General features: G+C 47.8%; 1 protein-coding gene across 1 annotated transcript in view; it reads right to left on the reverse strand.

Moving 5' to 3' along the window:
- LOC145361508 (voltage-dependent T-type calcium channel subunit alpha-1I-like) overlaps positions 1–22,890 on the reverse strand; it is a 165,465-nt gene extending 142,575 nt beyond the window's left edge. Inside the window, exons 1-3 of the mRNA XM_080217320.1 lie at positions 22,786–22,890; positions 21,944–22,077; positions 8,114–8,211 (exon numbers count right to left, since the gene is read on the reverse strand). Of these exons, the coding sequence (XP_080073446.1) occupies positions 8,114–8,211; positions 21,944–22,077; positions 22,786–22,878 (325 nt within the window). The 5' untranslated portion in view covers positions 22,879–22,890. The remainder of the gene's footprint in view (positions 1–8,113; positions 8,212–21,943; positions 22,078–22,785) is intronic.
- Positions 22,891–23,398: the final 508 nt, after the last annotated feature.

The following is a 23,398-nucleotide window of genomic DNA, read 5'->3' on the forward strand; positions in this document are numbered from 1 at the left end:
TGGGCAGGAAAACAGCACCGCCATGTGGGAGAAACCTCAAGCAGCAGCACTTGTGTTAGTTCAGCACCATGGACAGCATCCAGTAATCAAATGACCAGAATCTGCACCTGGATGGGCACATAGAATTCTTACACTACAGAAAGAGGCCATTCGGCCCACCAAGTCTGTCCCAACCACAATCCCACCCAAACCTTATCCCCATAACCCTATGCATTTACCCTAGCTAGTCCCCCTAACACTAAAGGGAAATTTAGCTTGGCCAATTCACCTGACCGGCTGATCTTTGGACAGTGGGAGGAAACTGGAGCACCCGGAGGAAATCCCACGCAGACATGGGGAGAATGTACAAACTCCACACAGACAGTGACTCAATCAAACCTGGGTCCCTGGCGCTGTGAGGCAGCAGTGCTAACCACTGTGCCACTGTGCCACCTCCTGCTCTTCCTAAGACCAGGAGAAACTACAAAAGGTTGTGAATGTAGCCCAGTCCATCACACAAACCAGCCTCCCATCCATTGATTCTGTCTATGCTTCCCGCTGCCTCGGCAAAGCAGCCGGCATAATTAAGGACCCCACGCACCCCGGACATTCTCTCTTCCACCTTCTTCCATCGGGAAAAATATATAAAAGCCTGAGGTCATGTACCAACCGATTCAAGAACAGCTTCTTCACTGCTGCCATTAGACTTTTAAATGGACTTATCTTGCATTAAGCTGATCTTTCTCTACATCCTAGCTACGATTGCAACACTGGATTCTGCACCTTCTCCTTTACTTCTCCCCTTTGTACTCTGTGAACAGTATGCTTTCTCTGTATAGCGTGCAAGAAACAATACTTTTCACTGAATCCCAATACATGTGACAATAATAAATCAAAGCAAATATTAAGCTGATCTTTCTCTACATTCCAGCTATGACTGTAACACTGCATTCTGCACCTTCTCCTTTACTTCTCCCCTTTGAATTCTATGAACAGTATGCTTTCACTGTATAGCACTCAAGAAACAATACTGCTCACTATATCCCAATACATGTGACAATAATAAATCAATAACAGTGTGATGTCTTGGCATCATGATGTAAGTGTGGTAACTCTATAAGATGGTCACAAACAGACCTAATCAAGAATTCAGAAGAAATTCTCCTTACTAGTGTAAGGAGTGGTAAGAATCAGGAACTGGTGATGCAAGAAGCAGTCTAGGGGAGTGGCGTTGATGCTTTTAGAAGGAATATAAGTAAACAATGAGTGAGGAGGGAATAGAAGGAGTAGTTGATAGGATGAGATAAAGGTTGCAAAGTCCAGTTAGGTTGGACGGAGGATAAAGCCAGCACAGATCAGTTGGGTTGAATGGTAAGTTTTTTGTGCTGTAGACTCTGTAACTGCATCACACTGTGCACACAGAGAACAGTGCATTAAAAAGTCATCCTGACTCAGAATGTTAAGTCTGTTTCCCTCTCCTGCTGAGACATTCCAGCACTTTCTGTTTTTAGCTCGGCTGGTTTTGAGCTTTTGTGTCAGGATGAAAAAGAATTGACAGAACATAAACAGGCCATTCAGCCCAACAGGTCTGTGCTGGTATTTATACCCCACCTGAGCTTCCTTTCTTTTTCTTTCTTCAGGATCTGGGCACCGCTGGCAAGGCCAGCATTTATTATCCATCCCTAGTTGGTGGCACAGCGGCACAGTGGTTAGAACTGGCTGCCCGTTCACTGAGCTAAAAGGGTCAACACACCAAAGTGAATGATAAACAAAATCTAACTCTCTGTCTCAAAAAAAGAAAATGCTGGAGAAATGCTATGGCTGTCATTGTGGCACAGTGGTTAGCACTGCTGCCTCACAGTGATAGGGATCCTGGGTTCGATTCCAGGCTCGGGTCACTGTCTATGTGGGAGTCTGCAAATTCTCCCCGTGTCTGCGTGGGTTTCCTCCGGGTGCTCCGGCTTCCTCCCACAGTCCGAAAGGCGTGCTGGTTAGGGTGCATTGGCCGTGTTAAATTCTCCCATGAAGTACCCAAACAGGTGCTGGAGCGTGGCAACTAGGGGATTTTCACAGGGACTTCATTGCAATGTCAGTGTAAGTGTGATGACTTCAGCGAGGCTAATGAGGTTGGCTTGCTAGAATATGAACTATCTGAGTCCTAACTGATGGTTAAATCAGGGAGCTCATGCTCCCTATTTAAAGCAGGTGTGTCAGACACCCAGCCTGCTCCATTCAGCAGGGAGCAACTGGAGAGCTGGCTGTGGACAGATATATGGAGTAGATAAAGTAACTTGGTGATGGGACTTCTGCCTCCGTAGAGTTATTACAGTAAGCCGACGTGATACTAATAAATTAAATAAACTTGCTCTTGGACTGAATGGTTCACTAGACCATTTCAGAGTGCAGCTGAGAGTCACCCACATTGCTGTGGCTCTGGAGTCACATGTAGGCCAGACCGGGTAAGGACGGCAGATTTCCTCCCCTAAAGGGAACCAGATGGGTTTTTGCACCAATTGATTTTAATTTCATGATCACCATTACTGAGACTAGTTTTATAATTCCAGATTTTTAAGATGATTTTAAATTGCACGGTTGCCGTGGTGGGATTTGAACCCATTGGCCAGGGGGTCTCTGGATTTACAAGTCTAGTGACAGGAATTTAATTGGCAGAGAAAGACGGATCTGTGCTGGCATGATGTAGTTTAACACTACCTCGGGGGCATCCTCCTCAGGGCACCAGTGTACACATTGCTCATTTCAGCTGTCACGTTGAGGTACGGAGGTAAATGATGGATTCCACCTCTGGACAACATCATGCAACACAAACAATGGAACGGTACAGCAAATATGCTTTGTAAAACAACACACTTGCAGAGTTTCAGGATGGCGCGGTGGCCCAGTGGTTAGCACTGCCGCCTCACAGTGCCAGGTTCGATTCCCGGCTTGGATCACTGTCTGTACAGAGTCTGCACGCTCTCCCCGTGTCTGCGTGGGTTTCCTCCAGGTGCTCCGGTTTCCTCCCACAGTCCCAAAGACATGCAGATGAGATGCATTGCCTCCAGTTTCCTCCCGCACTCCAAAGATGTGCGGGTTAGGTGGATTGGCCGTGCTAAATTGTCCCTTTGGGTCAGAGGGACTAGCAGGGTAAATATGTGAGGTTACAGAGATAGGGCTTGGGTGGGATTGCTGTGGGTGCAGGCCCGATGGGCCAAATGGCCTCCTCCTGCACTGTAGGGATTCTATGATTGGCCATTGTAAATTCTCCCTCAGTGTACTGAACAGGCGCTGGAATGTGGCAATTAGGGGATTTGCACAGTAACTTCATTGCAGTGTGAGTGTAAGCCTTACTTGTGACACTAACGAATAAATGGCCTATTTCTGCTTTTAGTTTTTATGTTTCAAGAGTTGATCTGAGTCCGTAGCTCTCTGAGGTAGAGCATTCTTGAAGATTTACAACCTTTTAAGTGCACGATCTAGGCTAACGCTCCCGAGTTGCAGTACTGAAGGAGTGCGGTACAGGGGATGGTTACTGTCTTTCCGACATTACCAGCTGGGTGTCTGATTTTGCCTGTTGCTGGGCTGATGCTGTGCGCAAAATAGACATCATTTAAATGGAAGCGACCGCTCTGCTACAGGGCGGTTAATTGCGAAATGTTTGGCGACATTTTGCGGCGATGGGCTATAAATATTACTTTACATTAACGTTTCAGGCGCGTACAATCACCATCACTCCATGTGACATACACAGACGAGATAAATTACAAGTATTTGCTTCCTCACTTTAAACTGGGACTGTGATCAAAAGCTCCGTAAGATTGCAGTGGCAGTCACTGCAAAAAAGGGAAGTGGCTGATTTATTCTGTAACGGCTCCGCCGTGCACCATTTCATCACTGACCTTCCAGCCAGCAACAGCAGCTCTCGAATGGACAGATCTTGTTCCTGTCCCCAGGGTCCCCCAGTGACGCTGAGGGACAGTAATGTGGTGTAGTGTTGAATGAATCTTGCTGCAGGCACTGTACCTGGGTCTTCTGGCTTCTACAAGTTTATTTATTAGCGTCACAGGTAGGCTTACATTAACACTGTACGTAGTCTCACATCACCAGGTTAAAGTCCAACAGGTTTACTTCGTAGCACGAGCTTTTGCAGCGTTGCTCCTTCAGCAGGTGAGAGACTTGTGCTCTCAAATAAACCTGGTTGGACTTCAAGCTGGTGTTGTGAGGCTACATACTGTGCCCACCCCAGTCCAACACCGGCAACTCCACATCATACATTAACACTGCAATGAAGTTACTGTGAAAATCCCCTAGTCGCCACACTCCGGCACCTGCTCGGGTACACTGAGGGAGAATTTAGCATGGCCAATGGCACCTAACCTGCACATCTTTTGGATTGTGGGAGGAAACCGGAGCACCCAGAGGAAACCCACGCAGACACGGGGAGAATGTGCAGACTCCGCACAGACAGTGACCCAAGCCACGAATTGAACCCAGGTCCCTGGCACTGTAAGGCAGCAGTGCTAACCACTGTGCCATCATGACTGCCCCTAGTGTTTCTCCTGCATTTTCTGTTTTTGTTACAGGGAGTTAAATTTTGTCCGTCATTTATTTAGACATGTCGACCCTTTTAGCATTGTAAACGGGCAAATATCATGCGCATAAAGTGCAATGATACTGAGAGCTGGTTCTCAGCTTTATTCATTGAATGGTTGGCTACCAAATCCCCTTATTCAGATCATGTTTATCTGCTGGATATCAGTGGAAACTTGAGCAGACTCTTCTGACAAGATGGAGCTCCCTTATCTTTCTTCAACAGGACTATCTAATGGTTCAGAGTGTAAGCACTCATTAAATCTGATATTATCACCTCGGGCCACACACAGAATTTTTGAATCCATATTAATAACTGTATGTGGAGCATTCTGATGCCATTGACTGCCAATTCTCCAGATACCTTCCGATGAATACATGACAGATCCAATCTTGCGAACATCCCGATTGATTTTTCATCCCGGTTCCATTGTAAACTCAATCACAGCCTTGGCTCGTTAGATGGTGCATTTGAGTCCCACTCCAAGAAACTTACTGTAAAGTTTGAGTACAAAATCTAGCTTGACAATCCTCATGCTGTACTGAGGGCGTGCTGCATTGGCAGAGGAGCTTTCTGATAAGTTATAGAGTCATAGAGCCCTACAGCACAGAGACAGGCCCTTCAGCCCAAACAATCCACACCGGTCAAAGTGCCCATCTGAGCTAACCCTATTTGCCTGCATTTGGTCCATATCCCTCTAAACCTTTCCTCTCCACGTATCTGTCCAAATGCCTTTTAAATATTGCCAATGTCTCTGCCTCAACCACTTCCTCTGGCAGCTCATTCCACACACGTACCACCCTTTGTGTACAAAGGTTGCTCCTCAGGTTCCCATTCATTTTTTCCCCCTTTTAACTTAAACCTACGCCCTCTAGTCCTCGATTCCCAACCCTGGGGAAAAGACAGAGTGCATTCACCCCATCCATGCCTCTCATGATCTTTTACACCTCTTATAAGATCACCCCTCAGTCTCCTGCGCTCCAAAGAAAAAGCCTGTCCAATCTCTCTCTCTTTAACTCAGTCCCTCGAGTTCTGGCAACATCCTTGTAAATCCTTCTGCACACTCTCCAGTTTAATAACATCCTTCCTGCAGCAAAGCAACCAAAACTGAACACAATACTCCAAGCATGACTCCACCAACGTCCTGTACAATTTTACAATTGTTACACCGAGGTCCTGACTGTTCTCTTGGATTTGAAATATCTCACTGTATTATGGATGGCTTCGTGGTTAGCACTGCTGCCTGTCAGTGCCAAGGACATAGGTTCGATTCTGGCCTCAGTTCACTGTCTGTGCGAAGTCTGCACATTCTCCCCATGTCTGCGTGGGTTTCCTCTGAGTTCTCCGGTTTTCTCCCACACTTCAAAGATTTGTAGGTTAGGTGGATTGGCCATGCTAAATTGGCTCTTAGTGATCCAAAGATGTGCAGGTTGGGTGGATTGGCCATGCTAAATTGCCCTTGAGAAGGTGGTGGTGAGCTGCCTTCTTGAATCGCTGCAGTCCACGTGCTGTAATAACCCAGGCCATTTTCCCATAACCCCACATATTTACTCTGCCAATTCCCCCGGACACTAAGGGGCAATTTAGCATGGCCAGTCCACCTGACCTGCACGGTGACACAGTGGTTAGCACTGCTGTTTGATTCGATTCCCAACTTGGGTCATTGTCTGTGTGAAGTATGCATGTTCTCCCCGTGTCTGTGTGGGTTTCCTCCGGGTGCTCCAATTTTCTCCCACAGTCTGAAAGACGTGCTGGTTAGGGTGCATTGGCCGTGCTAAATTCTCCTTCAGTGTACCCGAACAGGCGCCAGAATATGGCGACTAGGGGATTTTCACAGTAACTACATTGCAGCATTTATGTAAGCTGACTTATGGTACTGATAAATAAATAAACAATTGGGACACTAAGGAGCAATTTAGCATGGCCAATCCACCCAACCTGCACATCTTTGGATACTAAGAGGCAATTTAGCATGACAAATCCACCTAACCTGCACATCTTGGATCACTCTGGGGCAATTTAGCATGGCCAATCCACCTAACCTGAACATCTTTAAACACTAAGGGACAATTTAGCATGGCCAATCCATCTAAAATGTACATCTTTGGCGTGTGGGAGGGAGCCGGAGCACCCGGAGGAAACCCACACAGACACGGGGACAACATGCAGATTCCACACAGATAGTGAGCCCGGCTGGGAATCGAACCCGGGTCCCTGGCGCTGTGAGACAGCGGTGCTAATCACTGTGCCACCATGGCACCCATGTATTGAAATGTTGGTCAGAGGACAGGCATGGAGATGCAACTGGACTTTATTATAATCAAACAACCGGCTCACTGTCAAAATCAGTTTTGCAGAGAGGGATTTTGAGACAGGGTTTGGAAACAAGGCCAACGCAGGGGAGACGTGTTGTTACATGAAGGTAGGTTTTTGATGGATTTAACTACGCAAATACATTTCATTTGTAAACCAGCTCTTAATTACCACTTCAAAAGGGAATGATCAAACTGTTTACCTTGCTCCAAATATTAAATGACACGTGTATCCGCACAAGTGTAAAAATAGCCCAACGAATACAAATCCCGTCTTGTCTATATGCAAATTGTTACATTACACTTCAAACAAAAATACTAAAAAAAAACATGAATTATTTACAATATAGAGAGCATCTCGTCAGCAGCGCAACACAAAATTATCACACAAGTCAGGTTGCCTGTAATCTCTGACTAACTTTAGCAATCACACTTCAAGCAGAACCAAAAGGGAAGCTAACGATTTCATCTCAAACCCCACACAGAAAAAAGAATCGCTGGTTCCTTTCACCCCAGTCTGCGATCTCCCTGCCACCGAGAAGCAATTCAGCTCTCACTGACCCCACCCCAGCCCAGCCTGAGGGAGATATGACTTCACCTCATTAGCTGAATAGCGGAAGCGTAGAATCTACAGCGCAGGAAGAGGCCACTCAGACCATGGAGTCAGCACCGATTCTCCGAAACAGCATCCCACCCAGGCACTCCCCGTAACCCAATGCATTTACTTTTGCTAATCCACCTAACCTGCACACTTTTGAACACTAAGGAGCAATTTAGCATGGCCAATCCACCTAACCTGCACATCTTTGGACACTGAGGGGCAATTTAGCATGGCCAATCCACCTAACCTGCACATCTTTGGACACTAAGGGGCACATTTTTAAAATCAAAGCACTTCTTGAACTGAGGCCAGTGTTGATCAGAGGTGATGGTGGAATGGGATGGTATATATTCGAATGCAGGTGCCTGAGCTTTGGATGGGGTTGGGAGGGGTGGTGGAAGGTGGGGGTGGAGTGGAAGGTGGGGTTGGGTTGGAAGGTGGAGGCTGTGTGGCGTTCACACCCTCTACCTTCCCTCACCCCCAGGTAGGGATGGGGGGGTGCTGACCCCTGGGACCACTGGGGGAGTCGAGTTGGAGAGTAAGGAAGGAATGGAGGAGGATCTCAGCGATAGATAATGGGAGAGGCTGTGTCTAGGACAGGTCATGTTACAGAGCTGCGTATCAGACACTTACTCGGAACCCGGTTGATGGCTTTTAGCGGCCTCAGGACGCGAACTGTCCGGATCGCGGAGAGACTGACGTTCTGCAAATCCAGCGAGTACTCCACCATTCTGTGAGAGAGACAGAACAGGACACAAGATCAGCACACGCACTTTCCCCGCGGGGAGAGAGACTTGCCTTTCCACAACACCCTTCACAAGCTCAGGACAGCTCCAAGTGTTGTACGACCAATGGAAATCCACATGTCATGCAGTCAGTGTCATGATAGGCCATTTCTACACAGCAAGATCCCACAAACAGCGATGTAGTCAGCAATCTGTCTGAAAGGGTGCTGAAAGCAGATTCAATCGGAACTTTCAAAAAGGGGATTGGGTAAATCCTTGGAGGGAACAAAAATATGAGGGGGCTGTGGGGAAAGCAAGTGGGATTAGAACATAACATAAAAACTAGGAGCAGGAGTCGGCCATCTGGCCCCTCGAGCCTGCTCCGCCATTCAATAAGATCGTGGCTGATCTTTTCATGGACTCAGCTCCACTTACCCGCCCGCTCACCATAACCCTTAATTCCTTTACTGTTCAAAAATTTATCTATCCTTGCTTTAAAAACATTCAATGAGGTAGCCTCAACTGGGCAGGGAATTCCACAGATTCACAACCCTTTGGGTGAAGAAGTTCCTCCTCAACTCAGTCCTAAATCTGCTCCCCCTTATTTTGAGACCATGCCCCCTAGTTCTAGTTTCACCCACCAGTGGAAACAACTTCCCTGCTTCTATCTTATCTATTCCCTTCATAATCTGATATGTTTCGATAAGATCTCCTCTCATTCTTCTGAATTCCAATGAGTATAGCCCCGGTCTACTCAGTCTCTCCTCATAAGCCAACCCTCTCAACTCCGGAATCAACCTAGTGAATCTCCTCTGCACCCCCTCCAGTGCCAGTATATCCTTTCTCAAGTAAGGAGACCAAAACTGTACACAAAACTGTAATTAATTGCATAGCTCTTTCAAAGAGCTGGCACAGATGCAATGGGCTGAATGGCCTCTTGCTGTGCTGTATGATCTGAAGTGTAAGCCTTTTAAACTTTGTACAATTTGGATATTTTTGCTATTTAGAAGTTCTGCCCTTGGCTCACTTTCTAAAACCTATCCAACCTCTCACCAACATTCCACTCACTACAGAAACACATCTAATTGTCCCCTGAACTTGGCTTTAACTGAACAGCTGCAGTTACATGTTCACCAATAACTCCCAAACCTTTTCAGTGCCACTTTCCCCCAGCTTCTCTTTCCAGTTGGAGTGTCAGGTCTGCAACACTGGGCAGCACAGTGGCATGGTGGTTAGAGCTGCTGCCTCATAGTGCCGGGGACCCGGGTTCAATTCCAGCCCTGGGTCACTGTCTGTGTGGAGTTTGTACATTCTCACTGTATCTATGTGGGTTTCCTCCCACAGTCCAAAGATGTGCAGGTTAGGTGGATTGGCTGTGCTAAATTGCCCCCTACTGTCCAATTGCCCCTAGGTGGATTGGGGGCAGGGGGTGGGGCGGTGAGGGAGAGAGAAGGACTTTGTTTTATAAGCGTCTCTGACAATGCAGTTCCCTCTGTGCAGTATCTCAGAGTCTCCAGTTCCGTACTGAATGAGGCAGAAGAGTCTTACCCACCGAGACACAGCGGACAGCCAGCGTTAAGACAAAACAACAGATGCTGCCCGATAACAAGTTGTTTAGCAGGTTGTCTTCCCTGTTGGAAGATGTGTGGGAGTCACAGCCTCAGAGTAAAGGGACAGCCCTTTAGAACCGAGATGGGGAGGAATTTCTTCAGCCAGAGGGTGGGGAGTCTGGAACTCATTGTCACAGAGGAGGCCGGGTCAGGGATAGATAGGCTCCTGATTGGTAAGGAGGTCAAAGGTTACGGGAAAAAGGCAGGATTTGATTTGGTTTATTATTGTCACATGTATTAGTATACAGTGAAAAGTACTGTTTCTTGCATGCTATCCTACAGTGCAGAAGGAGGTCATTCAGGCCATTTGAGTCTGCACTGACCACTATCTCACCCAGGCCCCATCCCCTTGATCCCATTCATTTACCCTAGATAGTCCCCCTGACACTAAGGGGCAATTTAGCATGGCCAATCCACCTAACCCTCACCTCTTTGGACACTAAGGGGCAATTTAGCATGGCCAATCCACCTAACCCTCACCTCTTTGGACACTAAGGGGCAATTTAGCAAGTGTGATCCATCTGACTCACGCATCTTTGGACACCTAGGGGCAATTTAGCATGGCCAATCCATCTGACCCACACATCTTTAGATACTAAGGGGCAATTTACCATGGCAAATCCCCAAACCTACTTTGGGTTGTGACATTACTGCTCGTGGGGGGTTTGTTGTGAGCACATTAGCTGCCACACACGTTATATTCGAACAGTGACTGGATTTCAAAAGGACTTCGGAATGGTCTGAGACTATGAAAGGTGCTGTAGAAATGAAATTCTTCCTTATTTAAATTGTACAAATGCCATTGCTATTTGGAACATGACGACAGCTCAGTTCCACCAGAACTCCACACACAAGAACTAGAAGCAGGAGAGGCCATTCAAACTTCCTTCGAGCCTGTCCCACCATTCAATATCATCATGGCTGATCTATGCCGGTCTCAGCTCCTTCTCTGTGCCATTTTCCCCATCGTCCTCTATTCCTCGGTCTATCAAATATTTATCCAGCTCCACTTTAAATACTTCTAATGCTCCAGCCTCCAGCACTCTTCGGGGCAGAGAATTCCAGAGATTTACCACTCTCTGTGAGGAGAAATTTCTGCACAGTTCAGTTTGAAATGACTGGCCCTTTATCCTGTAGCGATGTCCACTTCTTCCAGACTCTCCCACTGGTGAAGACATCTCACCATCTCCCCTGTCAACCCCCCTCAGGATCTGATATAAATGAATAAGGTCACCCCCCCCTCACTCTTCTAAACTCCAAGGCATACAGAGCCAGACTATTTAGTCTCTCTTGATAGGACAGTTCTCTCATCCCAGGAATTAGCCTGGTGAATCTCCTGTGGACTGCCTCCAGTGTTACTATATCTGCCTTTCGGTAAGGGGATCAAAACTGTGCGCATTATTCCAGGTGAGGCCTCACCAGTACCCTGTACAATTGCAACAAAACCTCCTTATTTTTAAACTCCAATCCCTTTGCAAAAAGGCCAAAATGCCGTTAGCCTTCTTAACGACTTGTTGGACCTGTCCGCTAGCTTTTTGTGATTCATGCACTAGAACACCCAGATTCCTCTGCACTTCAATCACCTGCAGTCTCTCTCTGTTTAGATAATAATCTGCCTTCTGACTCCTCCTATCAAAGTGCGCGAGGTCACACTTCCCCCACTAACTGTCCTGGTTTGGGACAGTTCACACCTCTTTAACCTGTGACTATTCCTCTCTCCACCCGCACGGTCTGTAGCTGTAAAGACTTGCGTTCCAACCATAATCTTGCAATTGTGCCTTTGTCCATATATGTCCTGTTTGTGAAAGCCACTTCTCCATCCACCTGATGAAGGAGCAGCGCTCTGAAAGCTCGCGATTCCAAATAAACCTGTTGGACTTCAATCTGGTGCTGTGAGACTTCTTACTGTGCCCATCCCAGTCCAACACCGGCATCTCCACATCTCCACACGTTGAACTCAGCTATTTGGCAGGTTTTTACCCAGTCACCCAATCCATCTGTATCCCGCTGATATCCTCACAACCTGCCCTTAACATCTATCTTTGTATCACCTTCTTTGTGATGTCAGTGCTGCCTCCCAGAGACAGAATTGGTTTGATTTGTGAGGTTAATATTCAATCACTCATTGGAAGCGAGGACTGTCTGCCGGGAAGGGTACTTGAGACCAGCAGGGGTAGGGGAGGAGAAACCTCCCAAAACTTTCATCTTCAGGAGGGAATACTGTGGGGGGTTTGTTTTTGGCAAGTTGGGAGAGAGGCAAAGCATTTAAACCACTTTTATCCTCATCAACTTTCAGTGGCGCACAAAGAAAGGTGCTTAGATTTCAGATCATGGGCTGGCTTCTCGAGGGAGTCTTTACCAACACAATGACAGGGCCTCAGATGCTCTGTATAAGGTCACCTTCATCCTGATACCTGAATGCATGCACTCGGATCACAGCTGCCTGATCTATCGGCCCAGTTCACGCCTCAGATCCGACATGCCAGCCGACTCTGCCGCCTTGGGGGTGGGTGGGTGGGGGGGAGCGGGGAGCGGGCAGTGCACAGAGTTCCTCATCCCGCCAATAAACCACTGCCAATCAGCCAAGGTGGGTGGCACAACCCGCTGTCTCTAAAGGGTTAAACAAAACTCCCAGGGCACACCGAGAGGCAGCAGGCATCCCGAGGTGCAGAGGGACCTGGGGGTCTTTGTGCACGAGTCGCAAAAACCCAGTCTGCAGGTGCAGCAGGTGATCAAGAAGGTGAATGGAATGCTGGCCTTTATAGCGAGGGGGATAGAATATAAAAGCAGGGAGGTCTTGCTGCAACTGTACAGGGTTCTGGTGAGGCCGCAGCTGGAGTACTGTGTGCAGTTTTGGTCGCCACACTTGCGCAAGGATATATTGGCCTTGGAGGGAGTGCAGAGGAGGTTCACTAGGCTGATACCGGAGATGAGGGGGTTGGACTATGAAGAGAGACTAAATAGTCTAGGTCTGTACTCGTTGGAGTTTAGAAAGATGAGGGGGGATCTTATAGAGATGTATAAGATAATGAAGGGATGGATAGGGTAGAGGTAGAGAGATTCTTCCTGCTTAGAAAGGATAGCAGGACTAGAGGGAAGATAAGTGGGGGGCCAGTTTAGATCAGAGTTGAGGAGGAACTTCTTCACTCAAAGGGTGGTGAATCTCTGGAATTCTCTGCCCGGTGAAGTGGTGGAGGCTACCTCACTAAATATATTTAAGTCGCGGGTAGATAGGTTTTTGGTAGGCAAGGGAATTAAGGGTTATGGGGAGAAAGCGGGAAAGTGGAACTGATCCACTTCAGATCAGCCATGATCTTATTGAATGGCGGGGCAGGCTCGAAGGGCTAGATGGCCTACTCCTGCTCCTATTTCTTATGTTCTTATGTCTCTGAAGGAGTTAAAAGATGGAGATGTGAACATTGCACAAGGAAGGAAACCGGACAAACCACAATGCACCAAGGTTCAATGAATAGCTGAGCTGGTAGTGACTGGGTAACAGAAACACGTCAGCATGCCCAGAACGGAATGGAGCAGATTAGTTATGTGTAAACAATTGGGTAGAGGATAGTGAATAAAGAGTGTGTGACTTTGTGATTGGTGAATGCAAATCAACTTTAATCTGCATTGCATTATAAGAATGATGGATTGTAGTTGATCTGGGAGCTTATACACTATCCAGCCTGGGAGTAACTCCCAGCTGTACGCTTGGATAAACTGATGAAATCTGAGTCTGGTCTGGTCTCTGAGGGATCAGAGAATCCTGGACCAACCCCCACCCTGCCCCCCCCCCCCCCCCCCCACCCCACCCCCCCCACCCGCTCCCCCCACTCTCAATCTCAAATTCTCACCACCCTCTGTCCCTGTGACTTTCAGAGTCCCAACAGTGAAGAAGGAGGTAATTCGGCCCATCGGGCCTGCACCGACTCTCCAACAGAGTATCATAGACAGGTCCTATCCCTGTAGCCTCACATGCCTACTCTGCTAATCCACCTAACTTGCACATTTTTGGACACTAAGGGGCAATTTAGCATGGCCAATCCGCCTAACCTACACATCTTTGGACAATAATGGTCAATTTAGCATGGCCAATCCACCTAAAATGTACATCTTTGCCATGTGGGAAGGAGCTGGAGCACCTGGAGGAAACCCATGCAGACACGGGGAGAATGTGCAAACTCCATGCACCCAGTCACCTGACACTGGAACTGAATCCAGGTCCCTGGTGCTGTGAGGCAGCAGTGTTAACTGTGCCACTGACTAAAAAGTCGAACCCAGGACGTTTAGAGGTGAGAATGCTACCCACTGGAGAGACCTCCTAAAATGGGCACCAATCCTATCGTTCCTCCAAAAAAAAAGTATCTGGAATTAAGAATCTACTGATGACCATGAATCCATTGTTGGAAAAACCCATCTGGGTCACTAATGTCCTTTAGGGAAGGAAATCTGCTGTCCTTACCCGATCTGGCCTACATGTGACTCCAGAGCCACAGCAATGTGGTTGACTCTCAACTGCCCTCCAAGGGCAACAAGGGATGGGCAATAAATGCTGACCCAGCCAGCGACACCCATGTCCCACAAATAAATTAAAAAAAACCTCCCACCCACCTCAGCTTCAGATTGTTGAAAATATTCGGGATTGGGCGATGGGGCGGTGACCCACAGAGGACAACTCCATGAGAAACCCAGATAAGCTATTCAACTGTGGCAGCATCACGGCCAAGCCTCTCCAGGGTACCAGCTTCAGGCAGCGAGCGGACTTTGCAATCAGGGCAGAGGGGCTGGCCAGTGATAGGGGGGCTGGAACCCAGGCTGATTCGTAATCCCTCTTTTGTTCGTTTCCCTGTCACTGCTCCACCTCCCCTCAACCAGCATCCGCTCAGACTGTGCGCGAGGGAGAAACGCAATGTGTATTTATATATAGTCAATGCTGACAAACTGCTTCCGCCTGGAAATGTGTGAATCATCTATCTCTCCTTGCCAACTCCGAGAGGTACTCAGTATAAAGCTACCAGAATCCTGCATCTCGCTTCTGCCTGTCATCAACTCAATCTCTCCATCATTCCCTCCACGTTCCGAGATTTCCCATAGGATCCCTACAGTGCAGAAAGAGGCCATTCGGCCCATCGGGTCTGCACCGACCACAGTCCCACCTCCAGCCGTCACCCAACACATTTACCCTGCCAATCCCTCCCCAACACTAGGGTCAACTTAGCACGGCCAATCATCCTAACCCGCACATCCGGAGCACCCGGAGGAAACCCAGAGGGAGGTGAATTGTCACTCCCACAGAAAGTAGTTGAGGCCAAAATGCTGCCTGATCCCAAGAAGAATTGGGCAGCACGGTGGCACAGTGGTTAGCGCTGCTGCCTCACAGCACCGGGACCCGGGTTCAATTCCAGCCTCGGGTCACTGTCTGTGTGGAGTTTGCTCATTCTCCACGTGTCTGTGTGGGTATCCTCCGGGTGCTCCGGTTTCCTCCCACAGTCCGAAAGACGGTGGGTTGTATGGGTTGGCCATGCTAAATTGCCCCTCAGTGTCAGGGGGACCTGCAGGGTAAATATGTGGGATTACAAGGATAGGGCCTGAGTGGAATTGTTGTCAGTGCAGACTAAATGCCCTCCTTTTGCACTGTAAGGATTTTATGAGTCTAAGAAATTAGGTATAGATCTTGGGGCTAAAGGGATATGGTGGGGATAGGGGGGGATATTGGATTTGATGATCAGCCATGATCAAAATGAATGGCGGAGCAGCATCGAAGGGCTGAATGGCCTCCTCCTGCTTCTATTTTTTATGACTGAGATGATGAGAGGGAGGGGGGGGTTTTGTCTGGAGAAGAAGCACCACGGTCCTGATGGGCCGAATGGCCGGTCCCTGAGCCACAGGCCTGACAAAACCTCCCCCCACCCCCACCCCACGATCGCACTGGTGTCTGGTTATAGCAACGTTCATTCAAGATGACACCAAATCTACAACTGGCCCCAGCAGAATGAGTTGACTCTCTCCCTGCACCTTGCCTCGCATAAACAGGCTGGCTGTCAACAAAGCTAAATTGTCCCAGTGATTGCCTCAATTATCCTTATTAATACCGCAGTTATTAAACACAACATGACACCTGTGAGACAGGATTTAACAGCTTGATTCTACAACAGGTTTCATTGAAGTGAAGAGGTCAGATGACCTTGTCACTTCTCCTCCTGGAGAAGCATGTCTGAGTTCCATAGCGAGCAGGGAAATCGCTGCCTTTCTACAGCAATGTTGGAGCCTGCCATGGAACCCTGCCTCTGTGCTGCTTTCATCTGAACCTACGGGCTGTTTCCCTCTCAGGCTGATGCCTGCGAAGCATGCTGCTGTCTCAAACAATCAACGTGTCTAAGGGCTGCTGCTTGGAAGAGCACAGAAGTTCCTTGTAAATCAAAGCAGGCTGACAAGAAACCTAGTAACGGTCCCTTTGGCGCTTGAGTTTCTACTGACAAGAACCCAAGAAAGGGCAGAGGAGAATTGAGGCCGACATCTGCAGCGATTGTCATGTACAATCTTTCAGAAATTGCAAAGTGGATTTCCAGCATCCTTCCCGACTCATAAACATTCTGCGCCGTTTTCCCGGAGCCTGGTTGACCCTGTCTTGGGGCGTGGGCGCGTGGATTGCCCCTTGGGTCTGGTTGTCAACTCTGATGGGGTGGGCTTCATCATTGGGTTTCCCTCATTAGAACACAGAACAGTACAGCACAGTACAGGCCCTTCGGCCCCTTGATGTTGTGTCGAGCTATGTCCGAGCTGATTCATTTTGGTAGGACAAATTTGAATGGGGATTACAGGATCACCGGCAGGGTTCTGAGGAATGTGGAGGAACAGAGAGATCTTGGGGTTCATATCCACAGATCTCTGGAGGTAGCCACTCAAGTGGGTAGAGCCGTGAAGAAGGCTTATAGTGTGTTAGCGTTTATTAACAGGGGGTTTGAGTTTAAGAGCCGTGGGGTTATGCTGCAACTATACAGGACCTTGGTGAGACCACATTTGGAATATTGTGTGCAGTTCTGGTCACCTCACTATAAGAAGGATGTGGAAGCATTGGAGAGAGTGCAGAGGAGATTTACCAGGATGCTGCCTGGTTTGGAGGTTAGGTCTTATGAGGAAAGGTTGAGGGAGCTGGGGCTTTTCTCTTTAGAGCGAAGGAGGATGAGAGGCGACTTAAGAAGTTCATAAAATGACGAGAGGGATTGATAGAGTGGACGTGCAAAGACTATTTTCTCGGGTGGATGTAGCTGTTACAAGGGGCACAACTTTAAGGTCCATGGCATTGGCCGCACTAAATTCTCCCTCATTGTACCCGAACAGGCACCGGAGTGTGGCTACTAGGGGATTTTCACAATAACTTCATTGCAGTGTTAATGTAAGCCTACTCGTGACAATAATAAATAAGTAAAACTCTCGAGAATTGATTTGATTTCTTATTGTCACACGTACAGGGTTGCAGCGAGAAGTATTGTTTCTTACGCGCTATACAGCCAAAGCATACTGTTCATGGTGTACATAGGGGAGAAGGAAAGGAGACAGTGCAGAGTGTAGTGTTACAGTCACAGCTAGGGTATAGAGAAAGATCAACTTAATGCGAGGTAGGTCCATTCAAAAGTCTGACAGCAGCAGGGAAGAAGCTGTTCTTGAGTCGGTCGGTATGTGACCTCAGGCTTTTGTATCTTTTTCCCGACGGAAGAAGGTGGAAGAGAGAATGTCCCGGGTGCGTGAAAGAACAAAGAAAACTACAGCACAGGAACAAGACCTTCGGCCCTCCAAGCCTGTACCGACTATGCTTCCCGGCTAAACTAAAGCCCCCTAAAAGGAACATCTTGTCAAAGTTTTGCATCTTGCACTCATCAGGACAAGTACAAGAATGCTAACTTTCAAACAATGACAGCAATTTATACTGCAGGAGAAAGGAATGCACTCTATGTGGGGTCCTTGGTTTATGCTGCCTGCTTTTCTGGGGGATCTAAGGGGCAAACTAACATGATAAATCTACCTGACCTGCATATCTTTGGACACTAAGGAACAATTTAGCATGGCCAATCCACTGAACCTGCGCAACTTTAGACACTAAGGTAAAATTTAACATAGCAAATCCACCTAACCTGCACACCTTTGGACTGTGGGGGTAAACTGAAGCACCCGGAGAAAACCCATGCAGACACGAGGAGAATGTGCAAACCCGGGTTCAATTCCCGACTCGGGTCACTGTCTATGTGAAGTTTGCACATTCTTCCGTGTCTGCATGGGTTTCCTCCCAGGAGCTTGGCTCCCCCCACAGTCCAAAAATCTGTAGATTAGGTGCATTGGCCACGCTAAATTCTCCCTCAATGTAGCCGAACAGGCGCCAGAATGTGGCGACTAGGGGATTTTCACAGTAACTTCATTGCACTGTTAATGTAAACCTACATGTGGCACTAATAAATAAACATTAGAAATCTGCCATCTTTACCCGGTCTGGCCTACACGTGACTCCAGAGCCACAGCAATGTACTTGACAGAGGGTGGTGAGTGTCTGGAACGAGCTGCCAGAGGCAGTAGTAGAGGCGGGTACAATTTTGTCTTTTAAAAAGCATTTAGACAATTACATGGGCAAGATGGGTATAGAGAGATGTGGGCCAAATGCAGACAACTGGGAGTAGCTTAGGGGTTTAAAATAAAAAGGACAGCATGGACAAGTTGGGCTGAAGGGCCAGTTTCCGTGCTGTAAACCTCTTTGACTCTATGACTCTAAAATGCCTCGGGCAGCTAGGGATGGGCAATAAATGCTAGCCTGCCAGCTGTGCCCACATCTCATGAACCAATATCTAAAAATCCCCAGGGTGACACTGGAGAGCTGGCAACACCAGTCCTAACTCTTGGCCTCGATTAACAGGGTTTAATGTAAGTGCATCACATCAGAGTCAACCTGGATATTGGGTAGTCAACTGGCCCACTTTGGTGGTGGTGGTGGGTGGAAGAGGGGGGGGTTCCCAATCAGGCTGTCCATCCCCTTCCTCTCCCTCCCTCTCCTTGGCCACCCTGTCCAACCCCCGCAACGTGGACTCCAGCCCCAAGCCAGAGAAAAAGCAGAGGTTAAAGGTCGTTCCCCCTCATGGGGAGCTGACGGAGAGAAAGTTCTTCACGAGGCAGCTTCTGCCACACGGGATGCTTTTAACACGAGGAGCAGTGGAGGTGGGATCACATGACGTCTCTTAAAGGAAAGAGTAGGTAAATATTTGAAGAAGAGGCAGGCACAGACCTCTAAAACTGGAGCGCCGCAGTGGGATTAATTTAGGATTACTTTAGACTTAAAAAAAAACTCCTTGCGCAGACACGAGGAGCTGTGTAACACCCTGCTGTTCTGCAAAACTTGCAAATTCTTTTGGACGGATTAACATTATTGAAGAGTCGAATCAACATTACGTAATATAACAAAGTCCAACATTTCAATACCCGCTCATGAAACTCCATCTTCGGTTTCTTAGCTGGAGCTGTCTGCTTCATCGTCTCATTAAGATGTCGTTGGACTCAAATTCCTGACTTGATTTATTATGGTCATGTGTGTTGGGATACAGTGGAAAGTATTGTTTCTTTTGCGCTTTACAGACAAAGCAGACCGTTCATAGAGAAGGAAAGGAGGGAGTGCACAATGTAGTATTACAGTCATAGCTAGGGTGTAGAGAAAGATCAACTTAACGCGAGGTAGGTCCATTCAAAAGTCTGACAGCAGCAGGGAAGAAGCTGTTCTTGAGTTGGTTGGTACGTGACCTCAAACTTTTGTACCTTCCGAACCCGGGTCGCCAGAACATTAGTGAGTTTCTGAATTAATAATCTAGCCATAATACCATTGGTCATCACCTCTCTTAGATATGACCAGAGGCAGCCTAACAAGCCCGCTGCCCAATCAGACAGCTTGCAAGCTTGGAAGGATGGCAGGGTTGGGTGTTATTTTCAATTGCTCGCAGTTTAATTATGTGAGTCTGTTACTGTTCACGCTCACTGTGCTCGACTGGCTAAGCCTGGGGTTAGTCTCAGAGAAACCAAGATGTGGAAAGAGGTGGAAGCCGCAGTCTGTAACGTGGAGCAGACATTTAAAAACATTGAATAGAGCCTGCTACGTATCAATAGCACAGCGCAGGGCATTGGAGCTGGACAGGGTCAATGAGGGACATCCAACTTGAAGCGGCCGCTGAAAATGTTGGAATTTAAAAAATAAACTCTGTCCACACGTGGTCAGGGAGCTGCCTCTCTCCCCCAGAGAATCACAGAATCCTTACAGTGCAGAAAGAGGCCATTTGGCCCATTGAGACTGCACTGACTTTCCCACAGAGCACCCCACTCAGGCTCCATCCCCATAGTCCTACATATTTGCCCCGCTAATCCCCATAACCTATACACCTAGGATAGTAAAGGGTGATTTAGCATGAATAATCCACCTAACCTACACATCTTTGGACACTAAAGGGCAATTTCGCATGGCCAATCCACCTAATGTTTGGACACTAAGGGGAAATTTAGCATGGCCAATCCACCTAACCTGCACATTTTTGGAGTGTGGGAGGAAACCGGAGCACCCGGAGGAAACCCGCGCAGACACAGGGAGAACGTGCAGACTCCGCACAGGCAGTGATCTGAGGCCAGAATTGAACCCGCGTCCCTAGCACTGTGAGGCAGCAATGAGAATCACTGTACCACCGTGCCACTCCCACCCCCTTCTCTTCCATCATTAGGAACACAGACAGTGTCTGGTGAGTAGCTTCTGCTGGGGTTGACCAGCCTGGGAAGATCACTTGGACGGGGGAGCTCTCTGCCCATTGAAGTGGTGGAGGCTACCCTGCTGAATATGTTTAAGTCACGGGTAGATAGGTTTCTGATAGACAGGGGGATTAAGGGTTATGGGGAGAAAGCGGGAAAGTGGAACTGAACCACGACAGATCAGCCAAGATCTTACTGAATGGCAGGGCAGGCTCAAGAGGCTAGATGGCCTACTCTTGCTCCTATTTCTTATGTTCTTATGAATGTGTCGAAGTACTGACTTGCCCATCCATCACCCTAATGTCTGAACATTCTCGCTGCTGCATCATCAAAGCTGCTCTGAGGGACTGGGCAGATTGCACCCTCTCTGTCTCATGCTGCACTGACTCTGAGCCACTCTGACCAGATTTTGGCCAAAATGATCTTCTCTGTCTCTCACACTGGGTTTTCTGTCTCTGATTATTAAAGAGCTGATTATAAAATACCTTTACCTTCTTGTTGCATCTCTCGGCTTTTCCCTTCTTTTCTCACTGAATGTGCACTGCTTCAACAGTGTAGAGGGAGCTTCATTCTGTATCTAACCCTGTGCTGTGCCTGTCCTGGGAGTGTTTGATGGGGACAGTGTAGAGGGAGCTTTACTCTGTATCTAACCCCGTGCTGTACCTGTCCTGGGGGTGTTTGATGGGGGACAGTGTAGAGGGAGCTTTACTCTGTATCTAACCCCGTGCTGTACCTGTCCTGGGAGTGTTTGATGGGGGGACAGTGTAGAGGGAGCTTTACTCTGTATCTAACCCCGTGCTGTACCTGTCCTGGGAGTGTTTGATGGGGACAGTGTAGAGGGAGCTTTACTCTGTATCTAACCCCGTGCTGTACCTGTCCTGGGAGTGTTTGATGGGGGGACAGTGTAGAGGGAGCTTTACTCTGTATCTAACCCCGTGCTGTACCTGTCCTGGGAGTGTTTGGTGCTGAAATTTATATCCATAAATGAAAAGTCTTCCATTCTCCATACAAATGTTCTTCATCATGATGAACAGACAACTCATAGAGTTAAAAACAATTGCAAAATGTGAATAAACAGCACGTGGTGTTGAGATAAACCAGTACATTCACAGTCATGTCTCTCATTGAATGTCTTTTAAATTGGATAATTTCCAATAATATATTTTGCCCGATATTACAGCTTAAACGCAGGGGCATGAGAGAGATGGTGAGCTTGAAAAGCTTAGAGAGAGGTTACATTTAATTTTAAATTTACACTCTCAACTGTCAACAACCCGTGAGAAATAATTGCTCCTGTTCATATAAATGCTAATTTGCATTTTGGCTTTGACGCTAAGAGCTGAGATTGCTTCAGTTCCGCTCACACTTACCCGGACATCACGATGAAAAAATCCAACCGATTCCACGTGTCGCCAAGGTAACACTTCTTCCCCACAATCCCCAAGGCGACCATCTTGACCACCATCTCCATGGCGAAGAAGATGAAGATGAAGTCGTCAAAAGCCTGGAAAGAGAGAGTGGTCGGAGATCGTGCTTCGTGTTCAGTCAGCCTTCTCCCACCCGGAGGTGGCTGCTCCCTTCTCCCTGTGAAACCCTCCAGCCCCAAATCCCCTCCACGGCCTCTAATTCCGATGCCTCGCACATCCCCGGCTTTTAACAGCCCTCTGTTGGCAGCCCGTGGGGTTAAGATCTGGAATCCTCTCCCCGTTTATCACACCATCTGTTGAAGGTGCTTCTTAAACGCCCACCTCTTTGATCTACCCCTAATGACTCCTGGCTTGGCCCAGTTTCATAACATTCCCTGTGAATCACCTCAGGATGTTTTACCCTGTAAAAACTACTAAAGAGATGATCACCTGTTAGTCTTAACCAATAGTAGCTCCTCACCCCTTAAACAGAGGGAACAGAGGGACAAAGTATGTCAGGAACCCAGCTACAAGTTCTGAAGAAAAATCACCTTCAACTGCAAATTATGTCCCTCCCTGACACTATCACCCTTGCTCAGAGTTTTCAGAACCTTCCTGTTTTTATTTCAGATTTCCAGCATCTGCACGATTTTGCTTGTATTCTCCTGATCCCCTGAGAATCTGGGCACCCCCCCCCCCCGCCCCCTCCCAATACATCCCAGGCTGAGGGTTTAGTAGGGGGTGGTTCTTAGGAAGTAAGCATGCACCTTGAGTTATTCCGAAGGAAAGAAAGATGGATTACCCACCTGTAATATCCTACATCTGTCACTGGAACAGTCTACGTCTTCACAGGGCTGGTACATTCCCAAGGTGACACAGTTGAGAAGGATTACGAGCATGCTGACGTGCTCAAACCAAGTAAGGAACTGGAATTAAGGAAAAGAAGCCACCCAATCTTGGCCTCATGAGTGCGGTCTGCTCAGAGAAAAATTCTCACCTTTGTCCGGAAGAATGTTTGTTGCAATAAGACAGGTGATTTTTCTTAAAGGGAACGAGGTAATGATTACATATTATAGTCAAAATAAAACCAGCAGAGAAAGTAGAATGTCTTTTTATAGAATGAGTTGGAATAGAATAGAATAGGATCCCTACAGTGGAGAAAGAGGCCATTCAACCCATCGAGTCTGTGTCGACCACAATCCCACCCGGGCCCCATCCCATAACCCCACATATTGATCCTAGCTAGTCTTCCTGACACTCGGGTCAATTTCAGCATGGCCAATCAATCTAACCCACACATCTTTGGATTGTGGGAGGAAACCGGAGCACCCGGAGGAAACCCATGCAGATATGGGACTTAATAGGATGGGGGGTTATAGGTAAGCCTAGTAGGTAGACATATGATCGGTGCAACTTGTG

This window comes from Carcharhinus amblyrhynchos, chromosome 35, assembly GCF_965287045.1.
Source record: "Carcharhinus amblyrhynchos chromosome 35, sCarAmb.v2.hapA, whole genome shotgun sequence".
Classification (NCBI taxonomy): Eukaryota; Metazoa; Chordata; class Chondrichthyes; order Carcharhiniformes; family Carcharhinidae; genus Carcharhinus; species Carcharhinus amblyrhynchos.